The 27,263-nt window shown below is 39.6% G+C and overlaps 1 protein-coding gene across 2 annotated transcripts; it reads right to left on the reverse strand.

Annotated features, from left to right (window-relative positions):
- Nucleotides 1-1,857: 1,857 nt before the first annotated feature.
- Nucleotides 1,858-26,649, reverse strand: fndc4a (fibronectin type III domain containing 4a). Of its 2 annotated transcripts, none has more exons than XM_080490301.1 (6): nt 25,798-26,649; nt 14,595-14,710; nt 13,200-13,404; nt 6,487-6,576; nt 4,365-4,498; nt 1,858-2,767 (listed from the first exon to the last, which is right to left on the reverse strand). In XM_080490301.1, the coding sequence occupies exons 1-6, from the start codon at nt 25,871-25,873 to the stop codon at nt 2,726-2,728; spliced, it is 663 nt and encodes a 220-aa protein (XP_080346427.1). In that variant the 5' UTR covers nt 25,874-26,649; the 3' UTR covers nt 1,858-2,725. The 2 variants fall into 2 exon arrangements, with proteins under 2 accessions (XP_080346427.1, XP_080346428.1); XM_080490302.1 differs by having other exon boundaries at nt 1,873-2,767; nt 4,365-4,472; nt 25,798-26,583.
- Between the last annotated feature and the right edge of the window lie 614 nt (nt 26,650-27,263).

Below are 27,263 nucleotides of genomic sequence, written 5' to 3' on the forward strand. Positions count from 1 at the left end.
TAGCATGATTAAAATGGCTCTGCTATTCATTTGGGTTCATTATGCTACACGTCCATAAAGAAACATTTAGGCTTCTAATTCACTTTGAATCATGAATAATGTAAATAAATGTTTTTCAATTGCTTGTTTTTTGTGAGCCTGCAAATAAGTTTTATCCAACTATAAGCTGATGTAAGAAAAGTTTAAAAATGAAAGTTTAGTTGCTTACTGCAGCAGTTAAATCACAGGAGTTGAGGCATTTCAAAAAAGAAAACATTGGGTACTTATATTGGTGAGGATTTTTAAAATATGTTTCTGCCGGTGCAGTGTTGTGTTGAAACAGTCACTGAAAAAGTAACAAAGGTTTTACTGTTACTCGCTTTACTCAAAAACAGTAGTACTTTCTAGTCTACATCTTTAAAAGTACCCTTTTGAGCCTCTATACATTTTGATTTGGAGTTACAGTGAAAGGATCAATGGTAGCAGATATTGATATTTAAGAAGTTGACAAATATAATATTTATATCAATTAGGATTCAAGGATCTTCATTGTCATAGATACATATTACATCTATTGGTACGAAATTCTGTTCCTCAGGCCCGGTCGACGTCAAAAACTTAATAGTAAAGATGAAAATAGAAGTAAAATAGAATAGAAAAGTAATATAAAATAGACACAATTATGACTGAAAGTGAAGAATTCCTGTTTATTTCAAAGTTGTACTGAAATGTATACCGTTTTTATTTCCAGGTTCAGCCAGTTTATCACCTGCTTTTCATTGCGAAAATAATTCAGTTTCTTACTCTAAACGATGAATCATGATCCGTGTTGCTTATTATTCTGTTTGTGTCACGCTGACATTGTATTCCAATAACAGCAGATATAATTTCTTTGTTTGCAAGTAATTCCTCCCTAAATCACCTCCACCTCCACCTCCACTCAAACCAAGAAAAACTACATAAATCCCTGAAGTGCATGAGAAGTGAGGCTGAGCTGCTATAGTAGATGTAAAGAAAAACAGGTTCTGTAATGAATTCAAGTAAAACAAATTAACCCTTAAACAAGACTGAACTCAAAAATCTTACAGCTATTCGTTGTCTCATTTGCACCTGAATGAAACATGCCCACACATACTATTAAATATGCTGTACTGTTTCTGTTTTATGAGTTGTATTTCTCAGGATTTGTTGAACTGTTGAGGTATAAAAATGCAGCTACCATGTATCATTTGATGATTGATGCTTTATCGTTTTAAATTTGAACATACACATTTTTAACTTTATCAAACTTGTAATTTAACATAGTATAAGTCTTAACTTCTGAAGAGAAATCTACAATGCTAAATAATTTGTTATACAAGTCCATATGTTGGCATTTTGAACTAAAATGATCAGAATAAAAGACAAACACTTTATAATCTATTGTATCATTGTTTAATCTAGATTAACTTTGATTTTTGATAAACGCTGACTCGACTGGACAGAGGCTCTATCATCGGACCCCTACAGTATGGTGTATGGTGCTTATATCCTGTTTAAAGTTTAACTAATTTATTAGCCCCTCTTAAAGAGTCTAAAACAGATTTGTCAAACACTTAGTGCATGTGGTGCACTTTTGTCCAGCACTTACTGCACACTGTGCGTCTTTGTGGCATTTGATGAGCATTTTATGTAGAAAAGTGCCCTTTGTGCCCAGCTGAAGTGATTTATGCTTTTTAGTGAGAGAGATGCTATTGCATTAGCTTTAATTTAGTAATGGGGTGTTAAAGCTTTACTTCCCACCACAGGAAGCACCATTATCAGGAAATGCACAGGAAACACCGGATGATGAAACGAGCATAAAGCTGAAGAATTGAAAAAAAAAACCAAACAAGAATTCCAAGCAGGCTGTATCGTACTGCAATCAAGTTTATTTCTCCTTTTGGCGGCATCAAAGATGGAGTGCACATCAAACGCTATTCTACACGTGAATAACCTGCATGCAACTTTACTGAGTAACTGAATGAGCTATGTACATACATGTTATTCATGTATGAAATATGAAAAAGTACAATGCTAATCAGAAAACGGCATTCATATTTGACTGATAGGAAAAAAAATGGAGTGACTGTATTTGCTTACAGATGGATTTTGGACACATGTCATATGCTCCTTATTAACAATCTACCCAGCAGTCGGACGGCATCATACATTTATGACAAGTATATTACCACCATTTGAAACGGAGGCAGAACGGTGGTTTATTCTGAGCTTTCTATAACAAATGAGGGCGGTATCTAACTGCACATGCCAATATCAAAAATACACTGCAGATTTAAAGTCACAAAGACACGCTTCCCAGAGATGATACGTTGTGTGTTTTGTATTGCAATAACATACCAAGCACCTGGCGGAGACGTCAATGTTAACTGCACCATGGGTTAACATCAAGTTTTATACTACCAACCTGCAGGAGGAGGTTTCTGTTCCTACTGTGACTGGGTGTGAGGGTGTGTAGATGTGTACAGGGCAGCTGGATTAGGTTTTTTGTTTTTTTTTCTAGGCGTATCTGGAGTTCAGTGTTGTATTTTCCCACAGATACCGGGTGCATGCGTTTGTGTCTTTCATCAAGTGCTTCTCCTCTGATGACGCCCGACAGAAGACTCACATTTTTCTCTGCGCTTATTCTCTCATCAGAGAGAAAGGTCAACAATGAACTGATGTTAGACAGAGAGAGAGACGGATTTAACTTCGGTTTTCCCGCTTCTCACACTTCAATGATGTTGATTGACGGCACGGACGGGTGAAACTGCGAAAAGACGAGAAAACGAAAATCATTTTCGCTGTGTCTGTTATTGTACGGTAAAGACAGACTTTGATCACAGGGGACAGTCACACAGTTTCTGTTAGATTTACAGACACTGCTTTAAGAGAAAGGTTAGACTTCAGATATGAAGCCGAGATTATGTGTTTTTGATTGTTACTCGTGGAAAAAATGTTGTTTTTAGCAGTTAAAAACACATAAAAGTATGTATTATTGCAGTTGAGAGCAAAGATTTTGTTTTGGAAATGTTTCTTAGTGTTCTGCAAAACAGTGCATGCATGGCACATTACTTTCACTATCAAAATCTTCTTTTTCCATTTTCATATTTATTCATAAAATTATACTTGGGCTCCCTGGATTCATTTTAATTTAATGGCTGTAAACTTGTCAAAAATCTTGCAATGAGTGAGAGCTATGACCACCATCTCCTAGATAAATTCAGCTCTTAATAGCTTTCAGTTTTTTTTTAATATTACTGCGTGTTTTTAACTGTGAATGCTGCAAATGTGTGATACGCAGAGGAATCTTTCCTGCACTTGGGTAATAGCACTTAAAGTTTGGGTAGTTTGGTGTGTCGATGATAAATCGTCCAGAAATAATTCCTATAAAGACAATGTGTGACACATCCTGTCAGAGATGGAAAAATATTTTAAAGTCAGCAACAGTTGAAGAAAATAATACTTAATACTTAAAACAACACAAAATATAAAAGAAGGCCTCATTTAAGCTGTTATGATCGTGGTCCTGATGTGTCTCCATGTAGATTTGTTGTCTTACTCCTGCTGCTACAGCTGACACAAGATATTTTCCAGTCACGAATATCCGGTTTGTAGATTTTTATTTATTTATTTTTGGAGTATATTGCACAGCTGGACTCTTGTATAGTCCTATGATTACATCTCCAGGCAGGATGATGTTTCCAATCGGAGCTCAGCTGCCAGCAGGATGACAGGATTCCCCACTGTTCATACACTGAATATGACACCTGAGTTACTGATTTATCGTTTTAAGGTTGTTATTGTTATTACATTCTGTCTGGATTGAAAGAAATGTTACTAATTTCACATTATATAGATTTTTCTTTTTTTTTTTTAAAAACCTCATCCCAGCTTGATGATAAGATGAAGAAAACATTTCATAATACAGCATTTATTTATTTATATATCTATTTTTGGCTGTCGGGTGGCATAGCGCAAGGACTTATGGGAGTTTTTCTCTGTACTTATAGTAATTATACCTGTAGTTTTTGTATTTCTGTTATTTGGTTCACACTGCTATGTGTTTATCACCTTGGTTAGGTGATAATTGTGATGAAACCAGGAGTGAGAAGGGCGTGACGGCTGATGACACGCTTCTGTGTTGGATGATGAGTGTTGAATGACTTTTTAATAAAGTCAGAGTTCTGAGTTTCATGCATCCATTTGTTACACACCTCACCTAACAAACTTTTTCAGGATAAACTCTGCAAAGTGTGTGTGTGTGTGTGTGTGTGTATGTGTGTGTGTGTGTGTGTGTGTGTGTGTGTGTGTGTGTGTGTGTGTGTGTGTGTGTGTGTCATAGCACACAAGCCTGTGGTGCTCACCTTGCTCCTCAGCAGACCTCCACTGTGGTGCTCCGGTGTGCTCCTCTCTGACGATGGCTTGGCCTTCTCCTTGTTGTTGCTGGAGTCGTTGTCCTTGATAATGTCGTACTGCCGGCAGAAGAGGGCAATAACAGCTGGCAGGAGGTGAGAGACGGGCACATGTGCAAGGCACACACACACACACACACACACACACACACACACACACACACACACACACACACACACACACACACACACACACACACACACACACACACACACACACACACACACACACACACACACACACACACACACACACACACAAAAGAGAGGGTTGAGATGCAGTCAGCAGCCATCACTCACCAACAAGTCACCACTGTCTCTAACTGAGCTCGCTGAAATGCCATGTGGATAATGGGATTTCATTCCCATGGGGCCGCGATGGCTCGGCCTTTATCTGAAAGCTTGGAAGACGAGAATTCTCCACGGGCTTCCGTTTTGATGCATTTTGCAATCTGCCCGATGCAGTCCTGCCTCCAGTTTGGGCAAATACTGTACACTCACTATTACCTTCTCCCATCACCAAGGTTACGGATTTCCGTGAGAACGTCAATTGTTTAAAATATTCAGAATCTGACGTGCAGCCCCCGTAATGAGGTCTACCAAGCTGGGAGTACCACTCAGGAACAGAACTGAATCCATTTAATTACCAACCAATTATACATGCATCATGTAAGTGTTCTTCAGTGGTGCAACAAATTAGAATTGTTTGTCTTGCAGATAGAGACGTATAATTTGATGATGTTGGTCATCACTGTATGCTATCAAACATAGCAGTAGATATTGCAATATTTAACACTGGAGTGATAGCAAAGAGAGGAGGATTTGAAAAATGGAGAATAAATTGGAGTAATTTCCAAATGGGCAGATGAAAAGAAGATGATTCCGGAAATCGGACTTGAAAAAGTGACCCGAGTCCATTTATATAGCCCATTATGAATACGCCACATGGGTGCTTTTTAGCTTTTCACTCCCACTCCTCGCAGCCCTCCGTGGTACTTTGGTTTCTCCTCATTAGTATTATTTAACATCTCACTTTGGTCCTCGGGGGTGGGAAGCCCTGCTCCTGGCAGCCTGTCACACGTGCCACTTCGCATTGTGTCTCAGCACTTCTTTCATCAGCACACATCCTCACAGGAGCAGAAACTCAGAGCTGCATGGAGACGATGCTCAGAGAGCCGTGATGTTGGCTCGACTGCATTTGCGCAAAAGTTTAAAAGGATTGGGATATTCTGAGATTTGACATTTAGATTTTTTTTTTTAACCAGACGGAAGGGTGCGTGACTATTTTGGTTTTTCTCCACCTCATAGGGATCTCATCGATCTTGTTTTCACTCATCAGTGTCTTGTTGTTGTCACAGAAAAATAACCCGTAGTCATAAGTTACAGTCATGATAATATTAATTTCCTTGAGGGATTTGTCCCAAAGGGATCAATACAGTTCTATCTAATCTAATCTAAAAATGTGTTTGGATAAGACTGACAACAAATTGAAACTTGCTGCAAATCAACAGAAAAACCTATTTGACACTTTCAATTCTGCTCAGTAGCATTTGATACCTCATTTTGTGTGTGTGTGTGTGTGTGTGTGTGTGTGTGTGTGTGTGTGTGTGTGTGTGTGTGTGTGTGTGTGTGTGTGTGTGTGTGTGTGTGTGTGTGTGTGTGTGTGTGTGTGTGTGTGTGTGTGTGTGTGTGTGTGTGTGTTCAGTCACTGAGCTTCATTTCTTCATTTGGACGCTGAGGTTTAATCAGACCTGATTGACAGCAGCCAGAGACTGTTAGGTCACAGCTGTTATCAAATTTTCATTTCAATTTATTTATGTCTTAAAGTCATTGGCACTTGGAACTATGTGAAAGCACGTCCCACCACATCACTCATGCAGGTTCCACCAGCTGGAGCTTAAATACAAAAACTTAACATGTTACCCAAAAAAATCCCTTTTTCACATCCTAAGTATACTCCTATATTATAACGCAGGTGAACACAGAAGGTGATTACGGTGGGATTTCCTTCAATTTGGTCCTTATTAATTTGTGTTTTTAATTGAAATATCATCACACATATTTCCAAACTTACCTGCCCACATGACCAAGACCACCACTATGATGATCATCTCTCCTGTTTGTAGATGTCGAGACTTGTCCAGGCCCTGTACAGTGGGATCGTCTGGGGGAGGGGACAGACAGGAGAGTTGCATTCAGTCTCCCTAAATACTGTGTTTTTTGACACTTTAGCGGAATAGGCATTTTGCCAAGACAACATCTGAATGTTGTAGAACACTAATGGCAGACGTGCTGTTTGTTGTCAGGAGGAGATTAATGGTGCGATATTGGTTCCTGTCTTGACAGCTTAAAGCTTCAAACCAAGAGAACATGATGGAAAGCTTTGCGTTACGTTAAACTTTACTAAAACTAATGTAAACTAATCAAACTTCATTAATCCCCTTTTGAGAAATTCCTTTTTCCATGTAAACCCATTCTGTTTCTAGGAAACGGCGTGGCCAGGTTACAGCGCTCTGGGGAGCGAGACCACCACTACTTCACTTCTCCACATTTGAACCGTTTCAGCTGTCTGCATCGAAGCAGCGAACATCAGACCCCAGGCCGGTTTCTCCCTTTAGGGCACCGCTGCTCACGTCAGAACAATTCTGTAATGCTGTTTAAGAAAAAAAAAAAAAAAGTACTGTAGTGGTAAGAACAAAACCAAACGGTGGAGCAATACCACACATTAGTGCTGTAGCATTAATCCTCCTTTAAGTGGATTGACCATGAGCTTATTTCCGCTCTCCAAACTATCTCTTAACTTGCGTAGATTGGAACTCATCCAGAACGCCACTCTTCCCAATTGCCTCTTTTAGTGAATCAAGTTGTCACGAAACTGGCCTCGAATGACCGACTGCTAGCTCACTTCACGTGATGGGATTTTACAGAGCGAGGTCCAGTTTGTGGCCACATTTTTATTTAATTTTTTTCTGTGTGAGGACATGAGGGAGTGGAAATAGGAAACTTTCCGCATCATGACACACCCGAAGGCTTTATGTCTGCTGTGTAATATCAGGCACTATATGTAAACCCCTGTACAAACTTGAAACAGAGATAAGTGAAATTTTAAATGGAGTTCGAGCTTTCCAAATATATTTTTATTGCATGTAGCTTTATTTTAAATCTCCCTTTGATTTCAGGAACTACTCACACTTCTCCTTTCTCAGGGTAAAATGTTGCTTGTAGTGTGTGTGTGTTGTCTGCGAGATGTATACATCCAGCGAGGCTCCTGCTGGCAGTGTTGGGATGATGAAAGTTTTTGAAAAGGTCTTCTTTTGATAATCCACGAGACTTCTAGGCATCAAAAAACCTGCTTGTTTACAGTTTTCTGGTTGATGCTGGAGACCCGGGCACTGACCAACCCTGACCAACCCATGAGGGATCAAAGAACAAAATGTAAATATAATGTAGGCGATACAAATTCTTTCAGCCTGTAAAACAAACAGAAATTGAAGATGTGATAGGTAGCGTGTGACTAAATAGTTCTCGCTTGTTTCAAAACATGAAAAAATTTAATAAAAAAATAGAAATGCTGAACAATTTTGAATATTTGACATGATGGGTTTCATACCATAGAGTGAAAGAATTTTCCAGATGACCTGAATACCGTGTCCTGCTGGTGTTTCATCCATATTTCATGCTGATGCCAACACTCACGTATGCCGTGTGATTCTGTGCAAGGGCAGAATGACTGGATTGTGGTTCCTCTGGTGCACAAAAGAGTTTGTGCTGAGATAATTAGATGACCTTCCTTCTGCTCTTACCAATCCCATGATGTTGATTGTGGCTGCAAACTGTGTCAGGAAACTGTGTAACAACACGCAAGGGGATTCTATACTAGTGTTGCCACAATGCATCATCTGATTTACTCTTTCAGTGTGGTTCCGTGACACAAAGCAGATTGTTTTTTCTGAGTTTTATTACATCGTCGAACCATTAAATCCCAGTTTTATTCTAGATGTTAACAAGTGAATAACACAACAGATGCATCGACTGATCTATATAGGCCACATGTATATTTGCTTTATCCAACTTGCAAGCTGAGCACAGAGAGATGGACAAAAGTCTAAAGTCAATACACTTTAAATCATCTATTCACACAAATAATCATCCGGGGCCTTTCTGTGTGCAGTTTGCATGTTCTCCTAATTGGTGAGCTGAAATTGCCCCGAGGCGTGAACGTGAGTGCGTGTGGTTGAGTGTTTGCCCTGTGATGGACTGGCGACACGTCCAGAGTGTATCCTGACCTGTCCCATAGTAAACTGGGATTAGCTCCAACATTGTGCGACCCTGCACAGGATCAAGCGATAAATAAGATGGAATGGATAATATCAGCAAGTCAAATCATGCCAACAACGTTAATTAAAGATAAAGATGAGCCTGTTTTTTGATTCAGCTTTATGTTTTCTGACTGTGCGCAGCATAGGTTTGTCTCATTGCCCCTCCTGACTCCGGCAGCTGAGCGTCTCTTTGAAGTATCCTGCAGTAATTGTGTCTAAGGAGATCACCCTACCTATTTAGGTTTGACTGCTCGAGGCATCCACCTTTTGAAAATGATTCTTTATTGCTCTTCTGTGTGAAGTGGATTGACAGCACAGTGGCAGCACGTATCGCGTCTTCTATGGGGGAATGATTTACTGTAGTAACCTTTGGGGAGATTCCTGTAATGACTATAGCACAGCTGGCTCATTAACAAATCATGTCCATTTTCTCATATGTGCCTTTCGTTATTAATATCATCAGGCTGGAATTTAAACTTGACAAGCTTATTTCGCTACAAGTGGAAGTTTTTCTTTTTGTTCCCTTCGCAAATAAAGAAAATTATCATTAACAAAAATGACTTTTGATGTCAACAAACTGTCAACATCCTACAAACAAACGTTTTTAATTTTCTTTTGAGTTGAAGTTAGCTGAAAGGCAAACCGCTGAAAGTCAGAGATGTGGCAGAGCATGCTCCAATCCTGAAGGACATGCAACACAAATGAAGACATACTCAGAATAAAAGCTTTCCTTGGAGCTAATGAAATTGAAATAGACTTTGGAAAGACATATTGATCCCTGGAAAGAAAGAAAAAATACAGTGGTTGATTTAATTTTGAATCCTCCAGTGATGCACTGGCAGGAAATGCCTCATATGAAATATATTACTAATCTGGCCTGCACAGGTAAACATCAGGGGATGTATGCATTAATATGTAATCACATTATAGAACAGAATTGCTTCTAAAGGAAAAAAAAAAGATCCTTATTGATTCATGGGGATCACAGCAATGGCTCTTGGGAATGCCATATATATATATATATATATATATATATATATTGCAAATCAATTTAGTTTCAATGGGAGGAAGTTGGCTGTGACAAAGAATCACATTAATGACTCTGTGATGTTGGAGCCCGGTTTATGGCTCAATGGTCAACAGCAACAACCCAAACAAAAGGCAAAGTCTTATTATATTACACTGCATTCAGGTGCATGGGTTGTAGTTTTATATGAAGACATCATGTTGAATAAGCTTGATGTTCTAGTGAAGATATAGTTTCTCCTTTTGAGCATTGACTTTGTAATCTTTTGTGATTGTTAGTTATCAGATGTGTTCTGTGGCTCTGTTCTTAACATATTGTAATATTAAGAAATGCAAGCCCAGAGTGCAAAAGGAAAAAACAAAAAAAGTTTTGTAACTACGTAAATCATAGGCTATCAGCAGACATCCAGACAGCCTAATTCAGTTCTTAAGTTGTGTGAAAATGGGTCAGGGTGCAGCCGTGCAGTTCATGTTCGGGAACTATTGCTGATGAATATCTCTGATTCCTGTCACCACAGTGCAAACAGAAGCTAGACCGAGGAGACTGCAACACCTTCATTTTAATATTAAATAACTCAGGATGGCTAGATGATTTGCATTTTATTTGTGAAGGCCACCACTTCATTATGTAACTGCATTTTGTCTTTGAAGGTATTCAACCTTGAATGAAGTTAGTTCTTTTAGTCTGAGCAGCACAGTGCTATAGTCGGCTCATAATGAGAAATGTCCCAGTTCCCAGTACTTAGTTGAACACATCAATTATCAGTTGTGTTTTAGACATATGTTAGAATCTCCATAAATGTCAGATAGGCTAAAGTCTAATAACCATTTACAAACCACCTTTAGATAACACAGTTGAAATATACAACAGAATAGGGGTAATTGCAGGGAAGCAAACCTGAGTATTAACGTTGACAAGAGTCACAGGGAGAAAGTTGAAGTGATTAGACTTTAAAAGTGGGGTGTGAGGAGTCAGCAGTAGATTAATGGGAAGCTGACGCTGATTGCTTCAATACAGCAAAACAAACTTTACAAATGAAGCTCATCCACTGAATGGGCTGTTTTTTGTGGGGGTTTTTTTTTTGACCCAGTTGGATGACAAACCGTGATTAATGTTGCATAATAAATCTCTTCCAAAGTCTGCTGTGGCCTCATCCAAAGTTTACACTGACCATGAGTTTTCCTCTTATTTTAAAGATAAAACATTTGTTTGCTTTTCAGACTCATCTCTGTTAGATAACTAAAACTTGATATTTTCATGTAAAGCAATGGGAGATTTGTTTATTTACAGTATATATTAGCTAGTGGACGGTTTCATGTGAGCTTGAGTTGGAATCAGTTTCTTTCTTTTCCAATTTGGCAAATCCTGCCAGCTTAGCTAATGGTGCCCAGACTGAGTCAGCTGAACACAAACATTTATGATTCGCTTGCGTCAGCACTTGTAGTCATGACCCGGACACGACTATAAACCCACAGTGAGAGAAAAAGTGCAGTTTACAAGTATCAAATACTACTACAGTATGTTAAAGGATGCTATTTTGGACTCCTCTGCAGACATTAATAAAATAAAAAAAACCCTTGTAAAATGTAAAGTCTTTCCACTCACAACTAATAGTAAAAAGCTGAGAGAGGCTGAATCCATTTTGTATTGGTCACGGTCTTCATATTTCACCCTGTCTGTGAGCTCAGCCCGTACACTGATTCTGAAGTATTTTAAGGCAGAATCACCCACAGTGGTTGCATAGATTCAGAGGCACTTGCCTGGAGCCATGCTTGAAGAGTCTGTCAATAATGTATTGGAGTCTAAGAGAAAATAAAACTGCAAGAAGCACATGGAGAGCTCCCCCCCCCCAGAGAGAGGCTGTGAAAGGAGGCTTCCTGTTAACACTCACTTTTCGGCACTAGCCTCCTTTGTATCTCGTCCTCAATGTCAGGGTGCTTTAAAAGCATTCAACAGCAAGAAGAGGCTTTAGCACAACAGCAAGAAAATGGAAAAGTGTCTGCAATGGGTTGCTGCTGTCTCTGCCTCGGGGGGAAAAAAGCCTGCAGCAGATCATGTAGACTAAAAAGCAAAGCATTATGTTACGTAACAGCCGGAGCTGAAGAACACAGAGGAAAGAAAAATAACTGGTGGAGTGACTTGTTGTGACTTTATCGGTTGTAGTGCAATTTCACAAACTTTGTAGCATTTAACTGAGGAAAAAATTCAAAATTGAAGCTGCAGAAGACAGAAAACAAACAAATTATTCTGTTTAACGCACAGCTATTCTATCTACACAGTAATCTTAATATAGGAAAACTGAAGAAGTCATGATAAACACAGACTCCACAGCTGTATTTTATGTATTAATACCATGGAGTCTGAAATTCAGTGAACAAGCTCAGGCGTTAACCTCATTTGCTACAGAAATCCAGTTATCTCAACAATGTGTGTTTCTAAACAATGCACATGATTGTTCAAAACAGCTTTACCTATTGAGTACACTCTTCTTTGCTTTATTGAAGTGAAACTCACATTGACAAGTCACTCAAAACTCAACAAATCACATTATCCCAACATGAGTCTGTAATGGTTGGCCTCCCCACGGTCCATAAAAGTTCAGTTACACCGAGGTCAGTGTCGTACAGACTAGTCATACAGTCCTACATAAACTTTAATAGGTTTTTTTGTGCTTTATAAGTTGTTGCCACATATCTCGAGGGTTGTTGTGTTCCTTGTCTCTCCCGGAATAAGATTAACAATAAGCACAACAAGACACAGCTCCCAGACACTGGGTAGTGATTTATGTGGCAGAAGGCCATATTTGCAGTTTATTTTATTTTTGTTTTTACTGCAACAATTCCTTACATCATGTGTGAGAAAGTAAACCCATAATATAAATGGCTCTCAACAATCCATAGTGGAAAAGGATAAAAGCAGTTTCTGTCCATGAATAAATCTTCAGCAACGTATCAATATGAAAGTATGTTTCTAGGTTTGAAATTTTAGCACTAAAGCAATCTATTACAGCTCAGTTATAGTCACCTCAACCTTTCTGGTAATATTTGCAAATCACTGTTCATAGAGACATAAAAATGTTTGGACCACTTGATCGAGCTCAGTGTCGCAGGGTATCAAAGCCCAGAGGGAATGCATTGAAACAGACGTACACACATTCAAACATAAAGGCCATTTTTAGGGATGCCAATTAACCTGAAATGTGTGTTTTTGCAACGACAAAGCTTTAAGAATAAACCGGAGAAGCCAAAGAAACAGAAGGGAAAACATGTAAAGTCTGTAAACCCCAGATCACACTCAAACCAGAGATATTCTTACGGCGAGCAGTAGAATGAGAAGCAGTTATTCATTCAACCTAATAATTATGTTTGACTCTGATGACAAACCCTAAAGTGTTTTATCATACTAATAAATACATTTCATGTTCCTGTGTGAAGCTGGTACCTTGATTGGAGCTGTTGGAGGGAAAGCGGTCTGATTTCTTGAGGGTGCGGAAATGAACTTTCTTGCTGGCTTGGCTCTCTCCATACAGGCCAATTGACTGGACCTGGATGATGTAGTCCGTCTCCTCCTCCAGGTCCCAAAGAACACAAGAGCGGCTGGTAGTGTTGACCTCCCGAATGAACCGCTGCATGTGTCCATCCTGCCTCTGGGAGTTGAGAGAAGGATCGAGATCAATGGATTAAGATATTGAATAGATCATGTGATCAATACAGAGAGCAATGAGGTGATGGATGCTGCAGCACAGACATTGAAGCTTCTAAACATGGGTGTCACAGTAATAGTCTATACTCCTTTTGGAAGTGTTGTTGCTTTCCGTAAAGAATTGTCACGGCTTGAAATAATTAGGATCGCACATAGAGTTCATTCGAATGTAAAACAAAAGTGACCAATTAGAAAATAGTCAAGGTTCTGGAGAACAACATGCTGAGTTCTTTATTATATTAACAGTTGGCACATTATTTTTCACCATATGGGGTCTTGACTACAAATTACTTTGTCGTGGAATCCGATTTCGGATTATTTCAGCCTTGAAGCACTTTGAGAGACAAGCTTTCATAATCGAAGCCTTTCTCTTTCACCTTTGGCAAAGTTATTTCTGAAAACCGTCTTTGCTCTCAAACTCATCTGCACTTGGAGTATTTCCAGATGTTTGTGTGTGCATGTGTGTTTTTATGGCCTTGCCTGAATAGGAGATACAAACAATGACTCATGCAATAATTAAACTTCCACACACACTGAAGGCAATTAGCAGGAGCGTTGAACTGCAGTTGAAAACATGCGGAGAAGCCCTGAAGAGAAAGGCTGTCCAACGTCATATTCAGCTCATCAGTCACATTGACTGGTAAACTTGAATGACACTGTGATGTTTGCATTAGGCACAAGCATGATTACAGCTGGATGATACATCCCTTTATTCAGTCGCAGCATTTTCCCCTGTTCTTAAGCCTTTTAAATCTTTTTTGTCCTCTATGAACAACTGGTGCACATTCATGCTACACTATTTTCTTGTGCTGATTCATCGGCCGTGACAGGTTTCAGTCTCACTTCAGGCTTGAGTAGAAGCGTCTGTCAGTCTTTCTCTATGTTGAGCACGGGGTTTTATTGTAAATCGCCCCAAAGTCATACCATTTTTTTACTAAGATAATATCATTCATGACGTAGTAGAAAATAGGCTTATTTCCATTTTCTACCTCTTGGATTGTTGGCAAATCAGGACTGTTTCAACAGGGCATGGCAAATACTCAGTTCCAACCAAAATGACATTTTATATATTCGAAGATGCTCTTTTGACCTTTCCATCACTCTTCTGATTTGTGTGGAAAGTTTAGGATTTACCTGTTGTGAGATGGAGAAGCCAATTATTATGTCTCCCTCTGGAACCTCCCAGGATACGGTGGCAGAGTCGGCTCGCAGGTGCATGACGGACACATTGACAGGCGCTGGTGGCCGGTCTGCAGGAAAGTAAACAATAGAGATCTGTTAAGCCGCACGCTTCTCCAGATCTTGAAATGGATGCATGCTATCTGTGTCCCCATTGCACCTGGAAAGTCCCAAACAATGCATTTACATTTAATAATACTCATTGAGCTCATCGCTGGCTTTTCTTCAACTTAATATTGAAGTAATTGAATTGAATTGAATTGAATTGAATTGAATAAATGTGCTAATCGGTAATATTATTTGTTTGAGCAGTTTATTAATGCGTAGTTTTAGTGAGATTTCTTTGGGTAACAACTTCACCGTCTTCTGCTCTCCAGCTGATTAACCTTTAGCTTTATCATTCAACTGCAGTAATGTCACCATAATTACCTTACCGGCCCGTTGCAACTGGATTACTTGAAATCGTTGCTGTTGTCCCCATAGGTACATAACACATGCTGCATAAGGTCAAGAATTCAACAGTGTCCACAGACAAGCTCAGTGAAAAACAGATCATTAGTACACGCTGGGCGGCTTCATGGCATTTGTACCGTGTGTGTGTTGACAACAACATGTTGTTGTTTTCTCTGACAAAACCACACTTTTTCTAGACTTCTTTTAAACCTTGAGGTGTTTACACTGAGTCCTGACACATTACACTCACGGATACATACAAAAAAAAAGGCTCTCCGGCAAACAGCTCCGAGTGTCACCCCGACGCAGTTTCATGTTCACCCCACACAGAGGGGGTTACGTTTCTTCACCTTGTCGCTTTGCAGCCATCGATCATGATTTGGTTGCCAGCAGACGCGTGATTGCAAAGTGAGAACAAAGGCCTGGGAAGCAAAAGGCGGCAGAAACAGTGGGTGACAGGTCTAATGGAGGGACCCACAGAGAGATACAGTCTGCAGGCATTCGTTCAGGTCAGATAGATGGGAAAGATGGGATTGGCTGGACAATTGGGAAACTGAAGTGCTTCCTTGGGGCTTTCGCTGTTAGCGAAGCTTTGATAGACTTTAGATTGTCACAAACAGAAAGGGATGCTGTGTGATGAAGGTCAAGTGAGAAGAAATTGTGCTTTGTCAGCTATGAAAGGATGACAAAAAAGCTTCCTAGAAAAAGGCACGAAAGAATAGAATGCAAAGCTCGTGGATGCAGAATAAACATATTCAAATATGTATCATCTATTTCTAAAGAACTCCTTCCTTGGAACAAATAAGTTTGTTTTGCTTATCATCTTCTTTTCATGCTTCTGGACATGCAGACAAATATAAGGCAACATCATCCTCTTTATAGCTTTTTTACATTTTTATTCTCTCATGCTGAATTCTCTGCTGACAAAGGTGGAAGACAGGCTACACCCTGAACTGATCACAGAGCAATCACCAATTAACATCAAATATGTTTTTAGACTGTGGGTTGGAACCGGAGTGCCCACATGAACATGCAAACTCCACACAAACAAAGCAGATAATCCAAGGCTCAAACTGGGAATATTCTCGCTACACCATCGTATGTCAGCACACAGTTCTCATTCTAAAAGCTCCACACACCAAATCCACATAACCACTTTATATTTATAAGCAAGTTTTGACTGTTTTAAATTAATTGTACAAGTGTTAAATTTTCACTGTCGTAACATGTTCAATTACAACTACAAAAACAGCTAAAAATATGTAAATCTGCATTTGGTTATACCTGTAGAAATGTGCAGTTAAAAAAAACAAACAACTAAGACATTACCCAGTCACGTCAGATTTTAACTGATAAGAACACAACCTGCAACAACATCTGGTGAAAACAACCAACTCATCCATCATCCTTCTGTATTGCTTCAGCCAATTTCCAGCAACTATCAAATACTTAAGCTGTGTATTTTTGTATGCGAGCAGACAAGTGGCCACCATAGAAAGGCTGCTCCTGTTTCTTAAAACAAGGAATTGTAAGATTCCTAAATGGTGTTATTTCTTCAGAATTGCAAAAGGAATGTAATTTGATACGGTCAAAGGTGTTTTTTCAATGGGTGCAACTGCATCTCATCCCACAAATGCATGACCGTTTGGATTTGTTTTCAAGAAGCAACAAATAAATAATTGACCAAACACAGTTTCTTCAAATTATCATTTCCCTTCTTCCCCAAACACAAAATACAAAACCATTATTCTTTTTTTTTTTTTTAAAGACCCCTCATTTTCAACCTAAGAAGTATGTTTGTGTAAGACGGGATCAGGTTCTTTTAATGCAACATGAAAACAGGACAGAAGAGAAAACAGTGCAGAACATATGATCCATTGGACTCGGCTCCTATTGCCCTGTGGCCCGGAGTTGAATAAAACATTTCTCAAAATGGGATCAGAATTATCCTCAGAAATTCATCAAATGGAAATTACAGCTTTCTGTAGCATTTTACCCCAATAGCTGTGCAGTCATTCAGTTTGTCTTTTATGTATTTAGGTGACTTAAATGAGATGACAGCTCAAGGCATGTGCTGTTCCAGGAAAACATTTCATCCTCAAAGTGCAGCTGAGAAAATAAGATGAGACAAAAATGACGACACTGCAAGCTTTTTCAGTTGATTTGTGGTTTTCTTCTTCAATTCCTCCTCTACCGCTCCCCTCCTCATACATCTGCTTTATCTCTATACCGCTCTGTTTCTCTCACTGCTTCTTCCCCTCTTGGATTTCTGTCTATTTTATCTGGGCTGCAGTCAATGATGCTCGGTGCAAACGGTGACGCTGAAGGAGATCTGGAGACCGCCGGGTCACACGAGGCTATCAGTCTCTTTGTCGCACTCTCATGTTTCCTATGAGACGTATGAGGTCAGGGTCAATCACACGCATGAAGCCCGGGCCCCGGTGGCTCACGGCGGGCTCACAGATTGGTTTAACGAGGGTGAGTGAGCAAGCCCAACAAATGGCCAGATTAATTTTTAGCCTTTGACAGAACTTGTGTGAGAAAATTAACGTTCCAACTGTGGAGATGGTGTGGCTTGGTTGTTGTTAACAAAGGTGGAGAGGTCGTGTCTGCCTCATTTTATCCTTTTAATGAGAATCCTTTTTAATAGGAACGGGTGTTATAAAGTGTTAAGACGGATGTGCAGGAGGGTAAGAGAGGGAAAGTCACATCTGCTATAAATTGTCCTTGAACTTTGGAAAGCTTTTGTGAGTATGTCATACATATATTTGCAGTAATGGTTCCACTGTCCTTCTCCTTTGACAGTATTCATATGGCCACTGATTTTATATATGAATTATTATGATTGTTTATTTTAGTTGTTTTCAAAGTGCATGTATGTAACAGGCCTACTCTAAACATTTATAAATAAATTTAATATATATATATATTTTTTTTAATGACACTGATTTTTAGAGTAAATATAATGGATACAAATGACAAAGATATAATATACTTTAGTGCAAAAAACATAAATGTAGCTGGTATGACAGCTGCAGACAATTTTTATTGTATTGTTATTTTTGAGTGTGTGTGTGTGTTATATGCTGCTTTTAATATTATATTATATTATGTTATATTATATTATATTATATTATATTATATTATATTATATTATATTATATTATATTATATTATATTATATACCAAAAATCTCAACGATACCTACAAAACCTAAATATTTATGTAATTTTTATTTGTGTCTGCATCCATCAGTCATGCATATATAAACAAGTTTTGCCTTTTTAAATCTTAATGTGCTATGCTGTGTACACTAGCAAGTAATAATAAAAACATGTGGAGTGCAGAATTGAAGGAGGGTGGATGAAAGGGTAACAGGCTTTATTGTATGCTAATATCGCTGACATTCAGCATCATTGCTTAATTGCAGACGCAAATCATTCAATTATCCCAACTAGATACTCGTGCATACTTGTGTGCGTGCATGTTATTACCTGAATGTCACGCCTGTAACTGTTAATAACATGTTGTATGCAAGTGACAAAAACAAAAAGCTCCATGTACAAACATTACATTTGCATTATATTTGCACAAATACTCTCACAGAGGCACCATAGCCACCATCATCTGTACAAATCTAATAAAATCCCCCAGTGATTGTTCTGGTTCAAAATCAGATACCACATTTATCTACGGCAGGACACATTCATTGCTCTTGAAGCTGATTGTCCTTTAGGTAATGGGGGTTACAGGCAGACATGCATGGGCACAAAAGCAGCCCGTATCCGAGATGCATTGTCTGCGGATCATTTAGTTGTGATGGAGCAAATGACGGTTCAGTTAAATCCAGCCATGAATCATCACTAATGTATACGTGTCCTCTTCCTATATGATGCTGTTTCCATTAGAGGCAGTTGAGTGGGACAAGTCTATTTTGAAACTGAAGTGCATGAAGTAGAGAAACTTCACAAAATGTAGCGTTTAGAAGCTTACATCGAGCCATAAAAAATGGTACTTTAAAACTCAATCAGACTCCAGATGCCATTTTTCAAACAGTCCAATCAATTTCCCGCTGCTCTTCTCCATCTTATTTGATGTTCCCTTATCCAGTAATAATCCTCATACTTCAATATTGGTCATGTGCCATGTTTCTTGAGTAAGCCCTACTCCACACAATGCGCGATGTAAGATTGGGAATCAAACAGGTCGCAGCCACCGAGGTGCGTGTCAGTGCAAACACATGGTAAGCTTTCCTCTTGGGATGTGGGCGCACTGCCAGGATGAATCATAGCATGTCGCCAAAAGCCAAGCACATTAGCTCCTCCCAATCTAGTGCGAGTACGCGCGCTGAGAAACAGCGGGCCTGGATCTCTGAATGGCTGATGAGCCACGTGGAAACGAGCCCAGCTTGAAATCGTCAGTGTGTGAAGGGCTGTGGCATCCTTTATTTTGACCTCTATATTTGCTTGTGCTTGCACAATTGCCTTCTTTGTTTATTGGCTGCCTCCACATTCACAGTGCAGGACGAGAGTGATTGAAGATGTTTTTATGGTCAAATAAAAACATTTTGATTTATCACAGTGAGTCAGCTTCTGCAGCACTTGATCAGACACTTCCCTTGTGTGGAAGTGACACGTTGATTAAACAAAAATGTGGAAATAAGAGGTGAGTAAGTAGGAAATTGTGCATTACAGCCTCTGACAGATTCACCAGGAGAGCAATGTGATGTTACACATGCCAGTTCCCTTTTACTGTTCTATGCTCAGTTTGTGTTTTTTAACACCTCTTGAACTTTAGTGAGGAACGACACCTGAAAACAAGTCAGCTTCAGCTAATTCACCGACTGAAAGTCTTTTCAACATGTAATTACATTATTATACTTGCTGATGTGGACGTCGGACTTCATGAATCTCTCAGAATGTGCTTTTCAGGTCCTCCCTTCGCCCCAGTACATCATGTGATCATGTTGTCTGATCGGTTTTGAAACAAATGCCCTTCATGACACAACCTGAACAGATGGGACATTAAGGGCTTCAAAGTGGTTAAAACAGTGGCTTTCATTGAACTCGCTTACCTTTCACTGCCTCCACATCATGAATGTATGTGTTTCTTTTAAGAACATGTCATTAAATCTAACTTATTTGTTTATCTATTTACTCATATTCCCATTTACATCAGGCATTTTGGGCATTTATGTAGTCAGAGATGCATTTATCAGGAGATCGAGTTTCTTCTCGAGTTAATTGGGTGGGAAATCAATTATATTATGTCACTATCCTTCATTCCGCATGATTCACATGGAACAGATAAACGCCTGTTAAGCCATTCATAAAATAAACTGCAGTTTTAGCATAATTCATCGATTTCTGGTCATCTTTCAGTTGTAGACATGATAAAGAGACTTCTTGGTTACAATTCAAAACTTCCATATGAAGACTCCTGTCTTCATGCTTCATAAAACTGTGATATGACTCTGCCCATTTAGAGGACATAAACTGCAGATGATTGATTAGTTGGCTTAACAACACAGTAAAAATCTCAGTGGCACATATTTTATATTGCCTCAAACATATGTGAAAGGCGAAGCGGTGGTTTACTCATCTTTATGTCTCTATTTTTAATCATGTTTCAATTACCTCTGAGCTGGTTGACAGCTTGACAGGCCACTTTTAATGTAATCCCTTTTCAATACTTATAATGTCTTGAATCCCACACACATTCCCGAAGTAAAATGAACTCTTCGTGGTTTTTTTTTTTTTTTTTTTTTTGATTTGTCGCTTAGTCGGTCTTCAAAAAACTTCATCTGGATCTATTTTATTTTCTGTGGTTTAAAATTCAGTGTTTTACTCTGCACAGCAGGATCCTGTCTCTGCTTGCATGCCCCTGTCATCCTGGTTTTATTTCTGTCACAATATTGTCTGCCCTCATATTACCTTTGAATGCTAACTCGTTTCAACTCTGAGTCTATTCCCCCCACCACCCCCACCACCCCCAGCACACATGTCTTTTACATGTGATGCCACGTGGGATGAATAAAAATCAAGTGCAGCATTCTGAAGCAGCTATGTTAAAGATGGAGGTTATCCATCCAGGCGTGCTTACCTCGTATGCGTTTCCCTACATATTCAAGATCGTCTTTGCAATTACACGGGCACTCACTATCCCTTACTTGAGATAAACTCATTCTTATCTCTCACAGAGGCAGTGAACCAGTAGTGACACAAGGTGGGACAATGTGGCCTGTGTAAAGTTAATCATTTTATAGACCAAAACTTCAAAGACTTTCAGTTACAAGCTAATAGTACTTCCCAAAAATATACAGCTACCTGGCATCAGTGGATTCATGAACTCTTTACAAGGTTCGTAGCCTTCATTTTTATCACCTGCTGTGGGTGTTCATTGGCTGCACTCGCATCCAAACAAGATACCAACAAGTGTGAGTCACTGAAAAATACTCAAAACACTGGTTTAAAAAAAGATTTTTAAAAAATGTACCCCCGCACACATGCACACGCAACCAGTTGTTTGTGTATGAATCTTGTTTTTCAACACACTCTATGTGACAGCATATGAAATTATGTTGACATGAGCAAATATTGGCCATCACTTTAATGGATCCAGCTGTAATACAGAACATCTATTTGTCAAGAATGTGTCACCAGGTTTATGAACCGCATATTGCCAATTTGACAAATGATATGAGTCCGGCCATATAGTAAATCCAATAAATCTTAATTCATGTTTGTGTGTAAAGCTCTGCCTCAAGCAGGATTCCTCTTCTACAGAGCTTTTGTATTAAGGAGGTATCTGACAATAAATATTGTGTATTTCTTGTTGATTTGTCCACAAATATGATAGAAATATGAATTCAAATGCCACATGAGAGCTTTTGCTGTCTAGTTTAGAGAGGGTGCATCACATGTCTAGGTATAAAAATCCTTAGAAATGTTCTCACTGTAAGGTTCTTGTTGAAGAAAGACAAAGATCCACTGTTGTGTGGCAGTTATAGGCCCATAACCTTGCTAGATGTGGATTTTAAAATAATGGCTAAGGTTCTTGCCACTCGTCTCCAGAGAGTACCTGACCTTATCCGTGCAGAATAATCTGGCTTTTCTCCTATTCGGTTTTCCTTTTTTTAACACCTGACGGTTACAGACTCTCTCGAAATCGTTCTCTCTTTCGATGCCAAAAAACATTTGACTGGGTGGAATTGGGATACATGTTCTATATTCTAAACAGGTCTGGTTTCAGCACTAATTTTATTTCGTGAATGCATTTATTCTATTCATCCCAGGTTGCTTCGGTTAATGTTGACGGAATGAGATCCAACCCGTTTCCAATTTCGCGGGGTAATAGGCAACGCTGGCCTTTGTCTCCCTCTCTATTTGTGCTCGCTATGGAACCATTGCCCATCTGGCTCCGTAATGAAGATCGATTTAAAGGCATCGTGATGGGACGTCTAACCCACAAGCAGTCACTATATGCAGACGACTTTCTGCTTTCTATTTGAACATCTCAAATTATCCTCCTTAATTTTTTACATTTTAGAGATTTTAAGAAGATTTACGGTTCACGCTCAACCTTAAAAATAAATAGTTAACGATATAGCCAATGCTATTCACAGGATGTTTGTATATCCACCAAGGAGGTTATGAAATCACCCACATTTATTTGTCAGTTAGTCTCAAAAAGCAATGAGCTCATCTTCATGGAAATGGGGGATAGTTGGTCAATTTTGATCAAAGTAAAAACATCAAATTTTGGTGGTGATTCAGATCAAAATACTTACTTTATTTCGCTATATATTGTTACATGCTTAGCCTGTCACTTTAAATGACAACTTCATTGTGGAACATGGTATCACCAAAAAAGTAAATGAGTAAAGGCTATTGATCTGGATGTGGAATATGTGTCATTTGCATGTGTCAATGTCTACCCTTGTCTGCCAGGCATCAGTATTACTGGGCATGTAATATCAATAAACTCTTTTTCTGGAACTCCAAATCTGTACAAGGTGAGCTCCCTCAGTGAGCACAGATGGAGATATCCTCGTCCAACCTATTGCTGTGGTCAGTTGGTGTGCGCTTAGTTACCCCAAGGTTAAAACCCGATTGTGACTAACTCCTTAAAAATCTGGAGACAGTTCAGGATACATTTTGGATCACATGTCTCATCTGGTCTCAAGCACATTTACCGCAACAGTGGTTTCCTCCCTTCCTGCTCAGATGCAACATTTCGTGATTGGCATGAGAATGGTCTGCTGTCCATCATGAGCTTAAACATTGACGCCCCCCCCCCCCCCCAATTTTCAGACGTATCTGTCAAATATGATCTCCCAAACACCCGTAGGTTATTACACATTTAGTACACAAGCAATAGCCTCTAGTCTCCAACCAGCCCCCAAACTCAAGTCTAGACTTGTTTCTATCTCGGGAGATCTCTGTAATGAATCTGACCCGGCTGGACGCCCTTCGAGTTGTGTGGAGCCAGAATCTTAATTACTGATGATCAATGCGACTATGTGGTGGATCTGGTACAGGCGTCCTCTGTATGTGCAAGATATGGCTTACTTCAGTCTGAGGACCTGCACTGGAGCCACTACACCAATGCAAAATCAGCAAAGATTTACCCGGATAGATTGGCAGCAGACCACATACATAAACTCTGATCATGCCCTAAGCTGTCTCTGTTCTGGTTAGAGATATTTAACACACTTGGGAAGGTCTTGGGCGGCACAACTGAAACTGAACTCCTCATGGCCCTTTTTAGGAGTCCCACGAAACACTGACATGCCAAACACTTTGAAACCAGTCATACAGTAGCTTTTACTACTTTACTTGTTCTCTCCAACACACAATAGATGGACACATGATATCTTATATTGCATCGTTGTATCGAGCTTGAGAGGATTAGAGTCTTCCTTCGGGGTTTCTTGAAGGCTTTCAACAAAACCTTTTATTGACCACATTCATTCACTCAGCATCAATGAAGAATCTATCCATCCCAAGGAGACACACACACACGAGTTTGTGAGTGAGTATGTGTCTGCATTCATATCTAATGTCTGTCTCTGAGACAGGCAAGGGTTGGCGTCATTCAAATTTACATATCTTTTCTTTCTTACTTTTCTGGATGTATTTTCCTGTTGAGATGTGTGTACTCAACTCTGGCATATAGATTGTAAATTGACAAGACGCAGCAGTGTTTTGTTTTGTTTTCTATGCACCAAAAAAACCTGTACCATTTTACATGTGAGACCTGAATAGATCATTTTTTTGCGTGTCTGTACTGTGTACATTAGCAAGTAATTATGTGGAAAAGCATGCTTCATGAAAAATTGAAGGAGTTTTGGGTGAAAGGGTAACATGCTTTATTGTTTGCTAATATTGCTGACATTCAGCATCATTACATAATTGCAAATTATTCAATAATCCCACCTAAAATTGTGTGTGTGTGTGTGTGTGTGCGTGCGTGCGTGCGTGCGTGCGTGCGTGCGTGCGTGCGTGCGTGTGAGTGATTTAAAGGACAATCTCACCATGAGGTGAAGACAGTTAATTTAAAACCTCCTCAGAGTGACATGTCAGCACAGTCTCATAGCATGCATGGTTCTGGCATTGATTCAACATTTATTTTCTTTTCCTTTGAAGCTCATTGCAACAGCCAAATTTATATTTATGAGTGTCATGTGTGTTATTTTAATTGAGGCTGTTCATGCTCTTGACAACCTCATACCAAGCTCATCAGGGATGCTTCCCGCATCTCCCATGTCAGCGAGGAACATTAAAATGCTCTGAATATTTATCTCTGGCAGACAGAACACACACCCACAGTAACATCGACGTGCCAATCTGATTCTCTCAAGGCGCTATCACATGTAGGTCTCGGTTCCCTTGAGAGATGAGGGTGGAAGTGATAGAGGGAGACAGCGAGATACAGAGACTGAATACAGAGGTACAGTAGGCTTCCTTTGCAGCTCTTGTTAATCAAACAAGGCAAGCAAAGAAATGACTGCATGAATATTGCATTTGCATTCATGCAAATGAGGAAACTAAGGCAGAGCAGGGGTAATCTGTCTCTTACTGGATTATTACTGGAAGCAGAGTTTGCTCTGCAACTAGTGTTTCTACAAAATATTGATTTGATAGGATGAGTTTAGATTTATGAACAACTTCACTGGTAGGCTCTGATTAAACTTCCAAAGCATTTACCGACAATGTTTCTGCTAAACCTGCATAAGCAATATGCTTATTTAATTTTTGAAATTGATATACAAACACTGCACACAGAGCCTAAGCCAGAGTTTGCTGGAACTAACTGATTTTCATCTGCCAGTTCTAGTAATTGGCAACCTGAAACAAACTTGGCGTCATATGATACATAAACATATATTTCTATAAGCTTTCCAGCGAAATGTCACAGTTCTTTGGATTTTCTATCTATAAATAGCTTTTCAAACCAGATCACACTTCTCTCTTTCATGGATGATTCTAAGAAGGATATATTTTGCTTGTTTTAACATATTTGCAGGCTTTACTGTGTTCAAACAACTGTTATTTCATGTGCTGAAAATACAGCGCACTTCTGAGCATTATAGGAAATGTTTAGTTCGTCCTCACGTGCATAAAATCCCACACAAGGGTTTGCTTAATGGGGCTTTTCACAACGGTACAAAATGCACAATAATTGATGTGAGGTTCATACTTACTTGCTCCAACCAAGAACATGTCGCTGCCAAAAAGCAACAGGACCACGGAGTTGACCAAAACAAGCAGTCGAGCCATGCCTTGGTGGATACGTTTGTTCTTCTTAAATTTTGACAGAAAAACAACAAAACCCCCCCACAAAGGTCTTAATCTTGAAAGGTGAATAAATCACAGCATTTCATTTTTTTTTCATGGTGCTGGATTTCCTCTCATGAATGAATTGGTGAATGATTGGTCAGTCAGAAGGTAAAATACAGTACAAACGATGTCTTCAGAAACATTTCGTCTCGCTGACGGGGTTTAATAATTCCACAAGTCCTTCATCCATGTTTCGAGCACAAACTGGGGGACATCCGATGTCCGTCTTTAACCGTGTCGGCTGAGCTTGTAGACCTCCATCGATCGGGGATCGTCAGAGAGCTCCGGTAACGCACAGGTGGGAGAAAAGACGCGGCTCACAGCGGGCTGCTGGTCGGTCCCCTCGCGGACTGAGGGGACGACGAGAGGCGATTCAGAACCATGGACAGCGCCTCAAGTTTCCACACTGACGCTCCGCCGCCCGCTCACTGCTCACCTCCGATCTGCTCGCTCACGCACGCTGGGTTGGTCATCCTGCGGTCCTTCCCGGCAGCACACACTCACACACACACACACACACACGCAGATCAGCAAGACCCCCGGGCTCCTGACACTTAAGCTTAATCATCCACGTGTCATCAAAGCAGCGCTGCAGCGACACGCGCCTACCTGAGTTCCGACCACCGCGTGCGTCTGAGCGTTCAACTATTTACCGCAATAGCTGGAGGATTATTCTCAACAGGGGGTCAATTCACCTTGTTGTTTTCATGACAGGCAAACCTTTTAGATCAGGAGTGTCAAAAGTCTGGCTCCCGGGCCAATCACAGCCCAAGGTCAGATTTTATATGCCACACTCTGCCTGCATGATGTATTAGGATTAGGATTGAAATGTATTGCAAGCACAAGTAACGAAAAGTCTTTTGACATCCCATCCAAAAGTGCAATGTGAAAGGCATTGCTATATACAGAAATAGAGTGATTATATATCTTTATGTAAAAAGAAACTCTATTTACATTCAACAGCCATAAAACAATTGCTCGATGGAAACAGTCAAATATACAGATAAGCATTGTGGATAGATAAAGATCAATCAACCACTGTACGGATTTACATATCATGTGGATACGTTTGAATATAGACCTGATATACAGATGTACGTGTAAAAATATGAATATATAGACTAAATCTACACATAGATATATCATACAATGGGTGTGCATGTGAGGGGGGCGTCTCAAATTGATCCTCATCCTGATACATAATTTTTTTAATCACTAAACTACCATTGAACTTTTTGTTTCCATGCACCATACACTCATGTTCTTCATGTCAACATATTGGGCCAATCAGTTGTGTCTGGTTGATATTGGGTCCAAGAAGAGAAAACAC

This window comes from Lipophrys pholis (genome assembly GCF_963383615.2).
Source record: "Lipophrys pholis genome assembly, chromosome: 21".
NCBI classification, from domain to species: Eukaryota; Metazoa; Chordata; class Actinopteri; order Blenniiformes; family Blenniidae; genus Lipophrys; species Lipophrys pholis.

Excerpts from the sequence above, each read along its gene's own strand:
- fndc4a (XM_080490301.1), bottom strand. The coding sequence starts at position 25,873 with ATGGCTCGACTGCTTGTTTTGGTCAACTCCGTGGTCCTGTTGCTTTTT. Across the intron at positions 14,711-25,797 it reads CATGTTCTTGGTTGGAGCAA|ACCGGCCACCAGCGCCTGTC; the intron begins GTAAGTATGAAC and ends ACTTTCCTGCAG. Across the intron at positions 13,405-14,594 it reads GCTTCTCCATCTCACAACAG|AGGCAGGATGGACACATGCA; the intron begins GTAAATCCTAAA and ends CTCAACTCCCAG.